Source organism: Epinephelus fuscoguttatus, linkage group LG18, assembly GCF_011397635.1.
Source record: "Epinephelus fuscoguttatus linkage group LG18, E.fuscoguttatus.final_Chr_v1".
NCBI classification, from domain to species: Eukaryota; Metazoa; Chordata; class Actinopteri; order Perciformes; family Serranidae; genus Epinephelus; species Epinephelus fuscoguttatus.
In genome coordinates, this window is record NC_064769.1 from 32,608,718 (window position 1) to 32,624,726 (window position 16,009).

The window sequence follows — 16,009 nt, forward strand, 5'->3', positions numbered from 1 at the left end:
TCATTGTCCTCCTCTCCGCGTGTATTCGTCTCCTCCACTTAAACACATAACTGCAACCACAAAATCACCGTGGAGCACTTAGCTGCTCTTTTCCCCAGCTGTTTCATTTTGCACAGCCACTAAAACAACAACAGAAAGGCCAGAAAGGCGAGCTTTAGGTGTGGGTGAAAACCAAGTATTGAAAGGCCCTCAGTGAAGCCTCCAACTTGTGCATGTGTAAAATTTAATTAAGGATTAACTTAGTTGGTCCCCAAAGGGCACATGAGGTTACTGCAGCGGGGAAAACTAACATAAATATACCAATACTGCAGATTAAATAATAACATCCCTGAAAAATTTCCCCTTCTTCACCTGCCTGGTCCCCTTGAGCCTCACTGATGTAAACAACAAAATCACACTTTGAAATACCAGCTTAGTGTTTTAGGTTATATTTTGTGACACCACTTCAAACTTGTGACATAAAGAGAGGTTTGTATAAAGCATGAAGAAGAAAAACAAAACCCCAAACTTGGGACAGATTGTTTGTTACAGTGGGAGGAGAGGCCAGCGGGGAGTGTGCATGCCTGAGTGATTTGAGGTTGAGAATTAATGAAGGTGTGTGCGTGGCAGCCTGGCAGTCAAAGTGATGTTTTTCCACTCCAGATCTACTGTAAATGCCAGCTTTCATATAATGGAGCCAAGCTAAACATGCACACACGCAAACTCGCACACTGCAGATAGAGTATCAACTTGGCAAATTACTACAGTCTCCACAAATATTTGCTCAGGTATACACTGCACTTAGTATTGCTTCAAATCCGCACTACCTCTCAATTTTGCATGATGACAAGAAGCAGTTTAGCAACTTCTATCTTGTTGTTGTGTTCAATAAAGCCCTCATCACACCAAACTGACCGTACTTGGCTTGTCAGCTTTGTCTTACATTCGTAGACACATTAACTGATACCTATGATACCTATGTTGTGGGTGATAAACCATGACATTATGTCACTGAACAATCTCGGCTACATCCTGCACATTAAAGGATACATTTGGTATTTTCAACCTGGCTGTTTTCTCCATGTTTTTGTGTCTGTGTGACTGATGGAAGGCTGCAGTGTAACCACTCTGGGCATGTTTGCACTGTTAATTTACCTCGACTAAAAGTGTTTGTTTTCCTCACTGACATGCTCAGATTATTATTCCAAGTGTCTGACACTTTAAGGAAAGGATCCCAACAGATATTGACCTTTCCGTTAAAGACTAAGATCCTTTCTGTTTAACCAGAAACAGCCCTGAAATCGCCGTTGCCAGTTCCACTTCATTTAAATAAACATTAATTTAAGTGTATATAGAGCCAGCACATTTTCACATCCAACTGGGTGAACTGAGTGTTTATTTTAATCCAACTAGAGTTGGTGGTTGTTGGAACAGTCGAAAGATGAGCTTAAAAGTTTTTTTTGCAAGTTTTATTTGTTTCTTTTGATTGAATGAAGTGTGTTTTCAAATGATTTAATCACTGTTTATTTGAATGGAGTCTGGTGGGTTTGGCGATAGCAATTTTTGGGGCTGTTTCTGATTTAACAATTAAGATCTTAAAGCCATAGTGTGTGGGAATTTCTCTCATCAAACGTTGAAATCATATATTGCATTCAAACGGATAGTGCACTCTAGCACCTCACTGTTTCAAATGCATATTGCAACTACGGTAGCTGCTGTGTACCAAAAAGCTATGATGACACTGATGAAACCATGTCATCTGATACTTCAAGGAGTATTCATTCAGGCTCCTACACAGATACAGGTGACGCGAGTTGACAAACCCCCTTCTCACCATGCTGGCTGTGTTTACAATGTAGGACTGTTGGGGCGGATGTAAATCGAAACAAACCAATCACGCCGTGTCTTTTGACAACTGACAAGTGGCTCAAACTCACACACCTCATCCCTCTCCTCGTGATGCTGTTAGCGGTGTGGTGCTGGCCTGTGATTGCATTACCTTTCTCCTCCTTTCCACCCGGGAAAGGCTACCCCGATGTTGACCTCGTTTTTTGAATTCACTGGTCACGTTGCCTTTTTGATTACCTTTTGTGCTTTCTTGGCAATGAGGATTCCGTCTCCCGTGATGCTGCATATGCATGACCCAGCATTATGCTCAAAGACTGGGACTTTGTTATGCCGGGTTAGTAGTGAAGCGCCTCTTGCTCCTCTCCTTCGTCTTCTCAGTCTCGCAGTGCTGGTCTGGCTCTCAACAAAAACACTGATGGCAGGGCTGTATGTCCCTTGCTGGCGGATGTATTCTCAAGATAGCGAAGCGTTATGGAACCTCCCAGACGACTTACCGGCATGATGTACAAACAAATCCGAAATTCTCCTCTTATGAGAATAAGTCATATTATTGGTGGAGGTAATGATACACCAGTGATGACATTTATGAATGCAGACATTGATTTTTGCCAGTAAACAACTGAAAATGTCCCTTTAGGGTCCATAGGAATAATTTCTGAATGTTGTCAGACACTTAAAGGCCCGAACATACTCGGGAGGAACGTACGCGGAACGGACTCCACGGAGGTCCGCGCGGACTCAAAGCTTACGTCCGCAAGCCCGCGCAAAGCTCAGATTTTACGACCCTGTGGACTCCGCTCCGCGCACCAGTGACTGCTCGGCGTGTATTTTTCACATCGCTGGGATTTTTCACAGACATTTTTACAACGCGGAAGTGCGCTAGACTATGAAAGCCCAAATGACTGTGGACATTCCTCGCGGAGTCCGCTCCGCTTATAGTACGCCCGAGTATGTTCGGTAATCTGAACATGTCAGGGGCAAAAACGAGCATTTCTGGTGGACGTTGACAGTGCAAACTTTCCCCAAGTGGTTACATTGCTGCCTTTTTCTCTACTGCCGACGACAGCATCTCGCTTAGTAGTGCGATCAATTAAAAAAAAATTGATTCCCATTAGTCACTCAGACACAAAACATGGGAGAATACAGTCCAGGTTGAAAAATACTGAACTTACCCTTTAAATGGTCAGTAGCTTTGATTGTGTGTGCCCAGGTTCGGAGATACAAGGTCTGAAACGTGTGTTGCCGTCCCAGTTAGATGGAGGTGCATGGAGCTTTGTTTGGGCTGCTTCAATAGTTGTAAAAAAATAAACGAAATAGTAAATAATAACTTTGGTACTGTTAAGTTTTCCAATTGTCTTTCTTAAATGATATGACCGCCATAAACAAAATTCCATTCGCCCCCATGTATAAGGGTGGAGACAGAAATCTCAGAGATGGCTATCGTGAAACCACAGCAGATAAAACTGAAGCTATTTGCATGGCTAGATACCACTAGAGGTGATGTCGGGCAGAATTAACAGGATGTCTGCAGGTCTTCGAAAGTCTTAAATTGTCTTAAAGTAAATTTTAGAAATAGTAGACTTCAAAGTTATTAAATTGTCTTAAATTTAAATCTGTGAAGTCTTAATTGCCACAGACATTTTATCTAAAAAACCCACTCATCTTTTAATTTATTTCTGACAAAATGAGTCAGGCTCTTCTGTGTCAAAGTTCACATTTCTGATGTTACAAATCCGTCAACCTACCACCGTCTTTTCACTTTATACGTGCACAGACCTGTTGGCAAATTGTAGATTAATCTAACTTACTTTAATGACCACATTCCTACATAAAACCTACCTCTGCACAGGACCACACACATTCTGCTTAACTTAATGTTTACCTGCAATGCTTGAATAAGAAAATGACAATCTGTCCAAAAATCAGTCTTAAATTTGGTTGAAAATTATCTTAAAATGGAGTAAATTTAAATGTCTGATAAGTGTGAACACCCTGAATAAGTAAAAAAGAGGAATGCATGCTTTGTACAGAGCAAGCCACGTCTTTCTGAAAACCCACATGGCAAAGCTCCGTACGAGGTAGTGAAATGTGTTCCATGTCAGGCTGAATATTAATATTTTGGAACACGGCGGACAGAACAAGGCACATCATGTCAGTGTATCTTGTTCAGACCTCTCTTCCAAAATCAATAGCATGCTCGTAGTCACTTGTTTAGTTTGGGTCTTTCTACGGTAAAGGCTGGGAGCAGAGGGCAATGTTGAATCTTCTGGGAAGTCATTGAAAAAATCTGACAGCCAGCCAAATTAAGACAATGAGCAGGAAGCGGCTCAAAGTTGTCCAAATTGATTTATCCGCAGGTGGATCAGCCGCACTAGTAAGCTCTTGCATTACAAAGACTCATTTTTATAATGATAATGTCTTCTCTGTGTGTTATTGAGGAGATCTTTAAGAGGATTTGCTGATACAGAGTAATAATATTTTAATGTGATAATAATAAACTTTCAGAAAAATGAAACACACTGGAGCAGCTTTATACTGTGTGCCAAAGTCTCTGCAGCCTCGTGGCTGCAGGATCCCAAACCTTGTATGGTCATGTTATTGTGATACTGTTGACTCGACTGTAAATGGTGGCCCTTAAGTCACTTTGACACAGACAATGCGGACACGCGGTATGTCAGATTGTGCAGTGTGCACATACTGTAAGCCAGACGACAATGTGCTTTAATGTTTTATGCGATGTCTGTGTTTGCAGTGTCAGGCGTGCAGTTTGGGCGCTTGGAGTCGAATGTGACACTGGCATGCGGGAAATCACAAATCAGGTAAGGAAAGAAAAACGATTGCGTGTGTTGTGTTTATTTGTCTCTGGATGACGAAGAGATCTGCTTTACTGATCCAAAGCATCACTATAGTGGCTACATACATTACATTTAAGAGTAGAGAAGAGAAGACAGGAACAAATTCATCATGTCATGAATCAAATCATAAAGGTTGCAGTGATATCGTTACGCATGTTTTTTTTCCCCCAGCTTTCACTAGAAGACATATGCATGTTTATGTGCCTTCAAGAATTGTTGGGAAATGTATAAAATTCTGACAAAATAAAACAGTTTAAGTGGTAATGGTGGTCTGACAGTCAACACATTATCATCAGTGGTGTCGTATAGTGGAGTATACCCACCTATTAGCCAAAAGGCCATTGGGATATATAGGACAGTATACCCACTTCCTCCTCAGTAACCTACCCATCTACTTAGTAGGACCCCCTTGTCAATCACTGCTACACCACCGATTTTCATGAAACAAATGGTCTAACAGTGTCTACATTGCTAAAGCAGTAAAGCAGTAGGTTCAAAGAATGTAGACTGGGGGTACAGGCTCGTCATTGGCCACCTATTTCAAAATCACCTTTGCTACGTGGCTCTAGTTTCGTATAGCCAGACCTATCTCCATTTTCATTTTAGCGCTGTGTGCAACCTCCCAACTAGCAACCTGCACATTAACACGTCTTTTAATGTCTTATGTGGCATTTTCTTTTGCCATTTTAATGCCAGGGTTCGAAGTTCCCTCCCAACACTATTTTCACAACAGCATTGTTGTTGGGCTTAGCTCCGCCCAAGACGATTGTGATTGGTTTAAAGAAATACAAACAATCTACAGTGTTTTTTTCCATAAATGTGAAATAATGATGGGCTCAGCCAGGCTTTTGTCTCATGCTAGCCCAACACAAGATACGTCTGGCTATGCTAGATAACTAAGGGTGCGATCACACCTACAAGGAGTGCTAGAAACGAGACGCCAGTAAAACAATTGATTCCCTATGATATGGCGCGTCTGACTGGTTTTCAAGCGTCTTTTCAATCGGTTTTGTTTGTAGATGCTGAAAGTTGAAATAATCTCAACTTTTGGGCGTCAGGAGCCAGTAGCACCACCAGCAGAGCAACGGCAAGTGCCCTCCTCCATCTTGGGTCCATTTTCAATGTTTTGATCCCCCGGTTGCGCACGCACCCCGCTTTACAGGCGCTCCTGGTAAGGAGCGATCATTGAAAGGGCGTGTCAGGCATTTCAAGCGTCTTTAAAGCGTCCGCGCCACCTTTAGGTGTTATCGGCCCCTAAAGCAGGCCCAAAAACATAAGTTATCTGACTTGAGACTGAGGCGATGTGTGCCAGCTGAACCATCTTTTCTAAAAGAAGAAAAGTCCAACAACTACTAACAGAAAAAAGACTTTAAACATAATATTGAAGTGTATTGTCAGTAAATCCTATTAAAAGGCGAACCCAACTACGGATGCTGACAATATCGGCACATCATCGGAATCAACCAATATTTGCTTTGAAATGAACTATGGGAATCAGCCAACATGCTGATAATACCGGTGCGTCTTTGTACCGACTGATATCGGCTTTAAAATGAAGTGTTAGAATCAGCCAACATGCTTTTTCTTATTTTGCGTAATGAATGAATTTTACATACATTGCGAAGCATTATATTTCATGTCTCCATCTGCTGGCGGGCCTTCACGATAAGAGGATGCATGTATAATATGGTGTTAATTCCTTTACAGAAGAGACTTGATGATCACTAAAATTAAGTGGGGAAAAAGGTGGATATATCGATATTGGTGTTGGTTGGCCAGATAAGTTGTTACATATTGGCATATTGGATACTGGGAAAAAATCCAATATCGTGAAATGCTAAACCCAATGATGAATTTGTCTTACTAACAGGTGTTGCCTGCTAAATCTTTTTCATGTGTCCTAGAACTTTATTTTTGTCCAAAACGTAGCATTGCAAGATGGACTGAGGCACTGTTGGTTGTGCTCTCTTTATTGGATTTGTTGACAGTGAGAAAAATATAGTTTTAAAATGCAGATTTGGGTATTTGCTACCTTTGATATCATCCTTAAAGATTTTAGTTGTTGCTTAAGTTCTCACAGGTTAGTGTGTGAAGTCATCACCAGCATAATAACTAAACTCTAATGTGTTCCTGACCAGGACACCTGTGGTGTGGCATCTCAACCACAGCTCGGCGTTACCATGGCACAAACTAACATCAGATGGAACCTTATTCCTGCTGCGCGCCAACCACTCAGCGCAGGGCAACTACAGCTGCTATGACAACCGGGGGCTCCTCCTCCACTCCGTCAAACTCAGGCTGGGCCGTAAGTGTTGTTGTGTTGTGACTTGTCCGGGCTCACAGTGCCTAATTTAGAAGTTATTACACTTTAACAGCTCTGCCATACTTTTAGTTTCTCGCCATGGGATTGCAGCTTTAAAAGATTACTCTTCTCAGCAGGAACACGCCTGTGTCCCCTGTGTTTTAGACAGCATCTCCCAGTCTTTCACGCTACAGCTCAGTCTTTGGATTATTCAGCATAAAAGCATAAAATAATTTTCCGTTCCTCCTACTCAGACATTCTCATCTCTTTTTGAGCTTGCCTCAGTGTATTTTTCTCTATTTCTGTTTCTCTTTCTCTGCCTTTTTTCATGAACGACTTTCTTCTCTAAACATTTCACATATGCCGGCCCTCTGGCTGTACCAAGATATCTTATGACAACAGAGATGATCAGAACAGCACTACTGGTCCTCAGAGGAAATGGGTCTTATCGGCCGTCACAAAGACAAAGCCCTCCACTTCCTGTAACTGTCTCAAACAGGAAGTGGCTCCCTAAGTGGATTTCCTTTTGAGGGGTAGAGAGTTTTCCATGGTACTGGCCAGGCCGCTCCTGAAATATTTTAGTTCATGAAAGGGACACCAGAGCACTGAGCTGTTCATTTTAGGCCTCAGGGATGAGACATAGAAACATTTTCTAATGTCACTTGACAGGGCTCCGTAAAAAAAAAAAAAAAAAAAGAACTCCCTTTCTGTTCTGAAAATAAACTGTGTGACTCCCGTTTCCCAGACCCCCCTGGGCTGCTGAGCATTTCCTGTCAAGTGCCGAATCACACGCATGTTCGCTGCTCCTGGGTGGAAGCAGTGAAGACCTTCCTGCCAGCCACGTACAATGCCTCCCTCAGGTAAGAGTGAGTTACTGCAAGTGAAACAGCAGCGCCAAAGGCCATATTCAGACTGTGCAATGAAGAAACTAATTATAGTGCATGTGGCACAGAGTTGCATTTTGAATGAAATACATATAGTGTGAGTCGTATCCCAATGTGAACCCTGACTATCCTTCTTTGTTTCCTTTCTTCACTTTGCCATATGGCACACAGTGGAAACTTTTACCGCAACACATTAACAGCAGTGTTTCTCAAGCTCTTTTTTTTAAGTGTCAACTGAGAAAAGTCGAGCTTTGGCTCCAGTATTCAGCTGTGATGACCCCTCAGTCATTAATTTCTGCAATTTCCAGCACACACTTTAGTTGCCTTTTACCCAGCAGACTGCAGCACTTGACAATTTCTGTTTTGTTTTCAAGGGGGACTGGACAGGAGTGGAGGCCGTGTGTCGTGGATGTCGTCCGCAAGCACTGTGATGTAGATCACCCTGCCTTCTGGCAGACCATCCATACCCTGAGAGTCACAGAGACCAACGCCCTTGGGTCGGAGACAACATCTGTCCGGTTTAAATTACATGAGCTTTGTAAGATCACATAAAACACACCCACACATGCACGCACACAGGAATGTAGTGATTAAAATATTTTCATATTTTAGTGACAAATTTGTATGATGATTGTGTGTCTGTGAAGCACTTAAGTGACTTTGTTTTTCCTCAGAATGTTGTGAATTCTCAGAGCACACCTGTATTTATATCTGTGCACAATAGCTTGTAAAATACTCTTATCACGACATAAGACAATAAAAATAAGAATGTCAGGTAGTTGTTTTTTTCTCCTTTCTTTCGGTGGTAGGTCGTCTTTGCTGGTGCTTTGTTATAATTTGCTCTGGACAATAAAGCGACTCACGGCTTTCTCCTTTTAAATGTCATCATCCCTCACACTGGCTGCCAATCAGGACTTTTCATGTGTCACACACTTAGAAGTCCTACACACGAATGGCGACAGATTCCCCACAAAGGTTTTTTAAATTCAGTTGAATTAAAGTACATTTTTTTAGCTAGAGTTTGCCTCTTTAATAGGAAACCTGTGCAGACAACATACTGATACAGTCAGTTAAAAATGTATTCCTAACTTTTTTATTGGCCCAGTAGAATTGTGCAATAGTAATATGGCACAATGTGGCGTGTTCCAGGCAACCCATAACCCGTGTTTTTACAACCTTCTACCCGTGAAAGTGCACTGGAACGGCAGTCAAACCCGTAACTTACCACCCATGAACTACTCCCAGTTACGCTCTCTGACGTCACACAGCCCTCTAAACAACAATGGCAGCCCCCATGGATGCGGTGCTGATGCAGGTGGTACACGGTGCTCTAACGTAAACATTACATCTGCTAATGTTAATGCATTATTGCCAGTCGCTCCAGTGCAAGAATAAATCAATACTAAATACGTTTCCAAACACACAGATAACGTAAAATAAAAAGTATAATAGCATCTGTGAACTTATGCGCCGTTTCTCCTCCTCCGTTTCGCTCAAATGAGCAAGGAACCGGCACCTTTGGCGATAGAAGTGATCGTAAACAAACTTAAACCCCGCATGGTCAGCCATGTTGGTTTGACAGTTTGGCGTGACTTGAAGTGGTGACTTATGGGCTCAGAGACTTGCCTGGAATGCAGCATAACACTGTTCAAAACTGCTATTGTGATTCACTGACAACGTTGCTGGATCTGTCCCCTCTATTATTTTTTACTACTTGTGACATAACAGTCACTTAAAAAGCTTGTTCAAATGCTGCATTGTCAGGGGTACAAGCGTCATGGCTTAATAGCATCTTGATTGCCTACTTCTTTTGTCTAAAAAACCAATAGAAATCCATAGGCTTTGTGTCCTTACTTGTCACCAGTTAACCTGCATATCTTTGGACTGTGGGAGGAAGCTGGAGTACCCACACTGACACTGCATTGCCAGGCACATCCAAGAATGCACAAACATTGAAGCTTCAATATGCCGCTGTAAAGATTAAGCAAACTTTATTTTGTTGGAAAGATACACCCATACATCCATGTAACGTGCACATCCAGAGACATTCACACAAAATGTCTTGATTTCTAAGGCTGCACATAATTTTTCTCCTGCCTGCATTTGTGACCGTGTCCTCTTGGTCTTCATCTAACGACCTCAATTATCTTGTTTTGCTGCTTCTCTGTGGGCATGACGTTCTTGTCGCTCTAGAGCAGAGCCATTCACAGCGTCCTTGAGACAGTCTTCACAGTGCCTGGTGTGCTCGCTGGATGTTGCTCAGCGCTTTTCTCAACCTCTGCATACTTTTTGTTACAGTGGTGTGAATGCGCCTCAGAACATAAATAAAGAGATAAGAGTCTGTGGGATGGGATTCAGAGAACTCATGGAGTCACGTATTCATTTAAAAAAAAAGTTTGATTCACTTTATATTCCTCAGAGCTGCAGAGGTAGATCATTCATCAGATAAAGAACAGCAACAATACAAAAGACTAAAAAGCAAACAGGTGGAGAAATTAAATGTTAATGGTTTGATTTGTTATATTCCTCCCTCTTATATTTGATATCTCTCTCCAATTTTCTTTATTGTATCTTAAACCATGTGTAAACCACAGAGGAAATACTTGCGGCCAAATCTCACTGTCTTTCTCTCTGTCTGTCTTTCTTTGTAGTGAAACCGGACCCTCCAGAGTCGCTGCTGGTCAAGGAGCTTGAAGGCTATCCAAAGAGGCTGATCGTCTCATGGAACTTTCCCTCCTCCTGGCCGCTGCATGATGCTTTCCCTCTTATTTTTCAGATCAGATACAGGCCACAGGGCTCTGTGTACTGGTCAGAGGTTAGTAAAAAAAAGGCTGGAGACTTCATTTGGGTTCATGCTCTGAGTTTAACTCTTGTATCTCATCAGACCAATATTCTGTATATACAGGTTGTTTTAAAGACAGCACAACAGTAGTTCCCCTGTATTATACCAGCAGTTTAAACTGAACATATGTTCATTTATTTACTTGCTCTGATCGGTAACAAACAAATAACCCAAGCCAATCAATTTCAGTCTCATATTGTCACTGACTTCTTGCTTGGCGTGTCACTCAGAACCCACAATAGGTCTGAAAACAAATCCCTGTCCTGTCTCTGTCTCCATCGTCAGGTTTACTCTGAGGAGAGTCCAGTCATAATATTCGACGCCCTGGCCGGTCACCTCCACCAGATTCAGGTCCGAGCCCGTGACGAGGTGAACTCTGAGAGCCAGTGGAGTGAATGGAGTCCCCTGCATCTCGTCAGGCCCTGGGAAGGTCAGAAAGAACATTCATTAAATGTTGATTTTTAAGTCTATTTTTAGAGCACTTTAAAAGCAACAGACGCTGAGAAAAAGTGCTTCACAGAGAGAAAAATAAGAAATGAAACTCAAGACATAAGTCAATAGAGGCATTATTATTATGGATAAAAATATGACAACACAATAGCCATGTTGCTAGAGCTGCAATGATTAGTCAGTGGAATAACTGGAAATTATTTTATTAATCTCTTATCATTTCAGTAATTATTTAAGCAAAAAAATAAATAAAAAATTGACCTTTCGCTAAGCCCCGCCCCTTTGTGATGGTCCGACAAGCTGTCGGAGTAAACATGGAGCCCACACTGTAGCTAACTGCACTCCCTGAAGAAATATTATCATATTTTTGGGACAATGAAAGAGTGATTCCAGAGAGAAGCAGACAGAGGGGTCTACAGTCTGTGTTTGAAGGATATATCCAGGATGTCAAACTGACTCAGCAGCAACAACAGGTTAAAAAGACAAAGACAGTTAGAAGCTAAAGCCGAACTATAGGCTACAGATCACAGTGTAAAAGTGAACCACCACATCACTGCTGATCGACACACAAGACAATGAATATAAAGGGAAACTTTGCTGATGTTGAACCAGCTGTGTGGCATCACAGTGTGTGCAGATGAACAGTGTTTGGGATCTCTGGATCTCCAGGGGACGTCAAACAACGTTCATCTGCGCACAATGCGATGACATTCATTAGGCTATATCTTCAGTAGCTAGCTAGCTAACCCTACACTTTCCAGGGTTTGATTTTTGTTTTGGAACAGGGAAGAAACGTATTTCTTTTTCCAACCTCTCCAGGTAATGAGTATCATTAATACACGACGTGCCCCAGGCACAACATTTAGCTCCAAATCCACAAAACCAGCCTGAAAATGAAGGAAATCTGGAACGACTGCATTAGTCATGAGTCAATGGACCCTGGTCTGAGCCGGCCTGCTGCTACATCATGATTGGCCAGTTTGCGTTCAGGGGTGGGACTTGGAGAAGAGTCAATTGTGGTTCCAGCTTCTCAAATATGGAAGGCTGCACTGCTCCTTGTCTTAATAGTATAGTCAACGAAATATGTTTGGGTTTTGGATTGTTGGTCAGACAAAATGAAATATTTCAAGACGCCTTGGACTCACCTTTTTTCTGAGGATATAAAGACCAAAAACAAATCTAGAAAATTATCTGCAGAATAATCAGAAACAATTGGTAGTTGTAGCCCTGCATGTTTTACTCAGAACTATTGAATAACAGAAACGATAGATCTTAGGGGAAAAAACACTTGATACATCTATCAGGGCTCATGCATGTAGTGTATGTAGTGCTATCACCTTAGATTAGCAGAAGTCCTTTTAACCCTGTAACAAAAGACTTTGTAATTTGTGCTTACTCATCGTTACTCACCAGAATAAATTCCCAAAAATGTGTGTGTGTTTTGTATTTACAACAGTCTCCTCCACCCCTCTATCTCCAGAGAATCTCCCGCCAGAGGGAGACTATCCAGACTATTTTTTCCCCTTCAACTCGAAACCCGAAACCTCCACGGAAAAGTCGAACAGTAAGTTGTTTCAAAAAAGATAATTGCGTGTGTGATTGTATTCCAGAGCAACACCCAGAGTGTTTGTGTTGTAGCTCGACAGTAGTACGATTACTGTCACTGTTATTATTATGCGCAGCTCTGCCAAAAAATATGCTGTTTCTTTCACTGCAGTTGTTTCTGCTACAATTACAGAAGCTGCTACTGTTACTAATGACCACCACTGCTAAATCTACACTCTGCTACTATTACTGTAATTATTACTGCTGTGTTTAGTACATCCACTGCTACACTGCTAATATTGCTTCTGCCACAACTAATACTTCTGCTACTACTACAACTCTGTCTGTGTGTCTGTTCCACGTTTTTCTCCTCACTGACTTGGTCAATCCATGAAATTTGGCACAGTGGTAGAGGGTCATGGGAGGATGCCAATGAAGCAATATTACATCAGTTGGCCAAAGGGGAGCGCTATAGCAACCGATTGAAATTGTAAACTTTGAATGGGCATAACTCATGCCCCGTATGTTGTAGAGACATGAAACTTTGCACAGAGATGCCTCTCCTCATGAGGAACACATTTGCCTCAAGAACCCATAACTTCCGCTTATATAGATTTTCCACCATTTTGAATTTTTTTGAAAAACACTTCAAATGGATCTCTTCCTAGGAAGTTTGACCAATCTGCATGAAACTGGGTGAACATAATCTAGGGACCAATATCTAAAGTTCCCTCTTGGCAAAAGTTGGAAAACTTACTAAAACTGAGCTTCTATAAGGCAATGAATATTGCGGAGGGCGTGGTTCATCACATAAAGGTGTATAACATCTCAAGGGTTTCACCCATCACCACGCAACTTTGTAGGCATATGACCACACATAATCTGAGCAGACCCCTCCATTATTGACCCCATCAAACAAAATGGGGGCGCTAGAGAGCTCATTTCTTATCTAGGCCTAACTGCCATATGGGTTTTTACTAATCTTGGTAGATATGTAGAACAGGACGCCTCAAGGTGATTGGAGAAATTTAACTCTAATTGGCAACTGGGTGGCGCTATAACAACAGAAAAATGCTTAAAAATGGCTAAAATGTGACAGATCGCTGTGGCTCCCCCTGTGGACCAATGTTTGGGTTTTTTTTCTAATTTTTGGTATGACTAAGTCATGGTATGGTATGCTGTACATAATCACAGAAACTGTCAGTGTGTCACTCTGTCAGTCAGTCATTCTGTCTGTCCCACGTTTTTCTACTCACTGACGTGGTCAATCTATGTGAAACTGCACATAGGCATTGAGGATTGGCATAGGTAGAAGGTGACAAAGCTACCAATGGGTATGGACTAGTTATTATTATTAATGGTTGGATAATTTGAAAACAAGACTGTTCCTTTCTTGTTTTCAATCATGTCAGTCTGAGTTTTAGGGGATTTCTGTGAATCACAGCTAGTCCAGCAGCACCCGTGTATATTTTTTTCACCATTATTTGGCAACAACAAGAAGCCGCATCAGTCATTAATTCAGTAATAAGGCATTATTTACTGTTATTATACTTGGATGGAGCAGCACAAGCACCTTGTGCCCGGCTTCATCACCAAATTACATTTAAGTGCAGTAAATTGTACCTGCAGGGTGTTGTGTTCTCTGCAGTATGTGCCCTGGATGAGAAGTTAAGTGTGTGCTAGCTCACATGTACACGGGCAAAAGCAGCCTGCAGTTGCGAGCATGCCCATCTGCGCTTGTAAACACACACACACACCCACGTACAGTGTAGTCAAAGAGACAAACACACACAGTCGCTGTGACTGATGCTGTCAGATTTCCTTAAGCTGGTGTGCTGCGAACCAGATGTCTTCTTCTCTTTGTGTGTGTGTCCACTGTGTGTGCGCAGATGTGCTCATAAATCGTTACGTTTTTTCATGTTTTATTTTTTAATGTGTGTCTGTGCTGATCTTTTTTTGTGCTTTGTGTCGCAGTTCACATCCAACAATGTGTGTGAACCAGAGTTGTTTACTCCTCTCGGTGGGATGAATGAATGTTTGTGTGAAAGCCATAACAGCACATTTAAAATTAACTTCTCGCCAGAGAGTAATTAAATCGGAGAACACACACATACCAGTGATTTTCGTCTCTGTGTTTTACTCACACACACAGACACGTAAGATGAAACGAGTATGAAAAAAAATGAAATACATATTTTTACAGCTTTGTCTTTTTTGATAACTCAAGACAGGAAAACAATGGAGCAATGTGTGAACCGTCTCATTTGTCTTTGTCTTCTTCTCCATCTTCTGTAACTATATTTGTCTCCACACTTTTACATCTGTCTCTTCTATTGTGCTTCTGTTTCCCTCTCCAAGCTTTCATTCTTGAGTCAGCTCTCCTCTCCCACCCTGCTCGTTTTGTTGACCTCCCCTGTTGTTTTCTCCGTCTCCGTCTCTCCCCATTCAGATGCAGCACATCCTGAGGATGAAGGTAATTTGGGTTTGGTGATTCTGCTGGTTTTGTTCTCCGTGGTCATCCTCACCACCGTCCTTTCCCTCATCTTTGTCGTGTGGTAAGAAACACACTCACACTCACGTATCCCACATCCACAGGCCACAGCTGTGTGGTCTGTCTCTGTTTCTCTGGATTTGAATGAGATTTTTTTTTTTGTCAAAGCAGGACATTTTTTAAAGGTTTTTTTGTTGTTGTTTACTCAGTGTTTTATATTTTCAGGGTAAGACAGAGGCGGCGCGATCATGTGACCAAACAGGAACTCACCTCTATGGTCAAGATGAAGTCCATGCCAATCTAATGTAAGACACACCTACGCACAATTTTGTGTTTCTTTGTCTGAATATCTTCTCATGTTTAATTCTTCGTCTTGTCGCACATGTGTTGTGAATATGCCGAGTTCTCACCAGTGGCCACACACGGTTGTTTATGTTCCTAGTTTAGCTCATTTGGCACATAGTCCGAGACCTTTGGACGGCAAGCAGCCTCTGCGGCTGAGCTAATTAAAATCCTAATTAAATGTCACTTCTCTCTGATTTATACGAGGACCACAAAATGCCCTCAAACGGGAGTGAAGCCAGTGAGACGAGCACAGCAAAGCTCTGTCCTCAGTACGAGCTGCATTGGTTCAAAGTGCTGCTATAAACAACAGTCAGACAGCCCTTCAGATAGCCAGCCAACTTGTGATTATAAGCCTGACACACACACACACACACACACACACACACACACACACACACACACACAGATTATAACCCTGTAAGTATGCCTGTATATCTCTCATTCAGCTCTGTTATTTAAATGCGTACT

The 16,009-nt window shown here is 41.9% G+C and overlaps 1 protein-coding gene across 4 annotated transcripts in view; it reads left to right on the forward strand.

Annotated features, from left to right (window-relative positions):
* The window catches only part of il11ra (interleukin 11 receptor, alpha), an 82,959-nt gene that overhangs the window by 59,608 nt on the left and 7,342 nt on the right, over positions 1-16,009 (forward strand). For 3 of the 4 annotated variants that reach the window (XM_049603648.1, XM_049603649.1, XM_049603650.1), the window contains 9 exons: positions 4,580-4,646; positions 6,821-6,987; positions 7,730-7,844; positions 8,243-8,406; positions 10,520-10,683; positions 10,996-11,140; positions 12,617-12,724; positions 15,155-15,260; positions 15,422-15,501. In XM_049603648.1, the coding sequence (XP_049459605.1) occupies positions 4,580-4,646; positions 6,821-6,987; positions 7,730-7,844; positions 8,243-8,406; positions 10,520-10,683; positions 10,996-11,140; positions 12,617-12,724; positions 15,155-15,260; positions 15,422-15,500 (1,115 nt within the window). In that variant the 3' untranslated portion in view covers position 15,501. The remainder of the gene's footprint in view (positions 1-4,579; positions 4,647-6,820; positions 6,988-7,729; positions 7,845-8,242; positions 8,407-10,519; positions 10,684-10,995; positions 11,141-12,616; positions 12,725-15,154; positions 15,261-15,421; positions 15,502-16,009) is intronic. The other variant, XM_049603651.1, reaches the window with a different exon arrangement.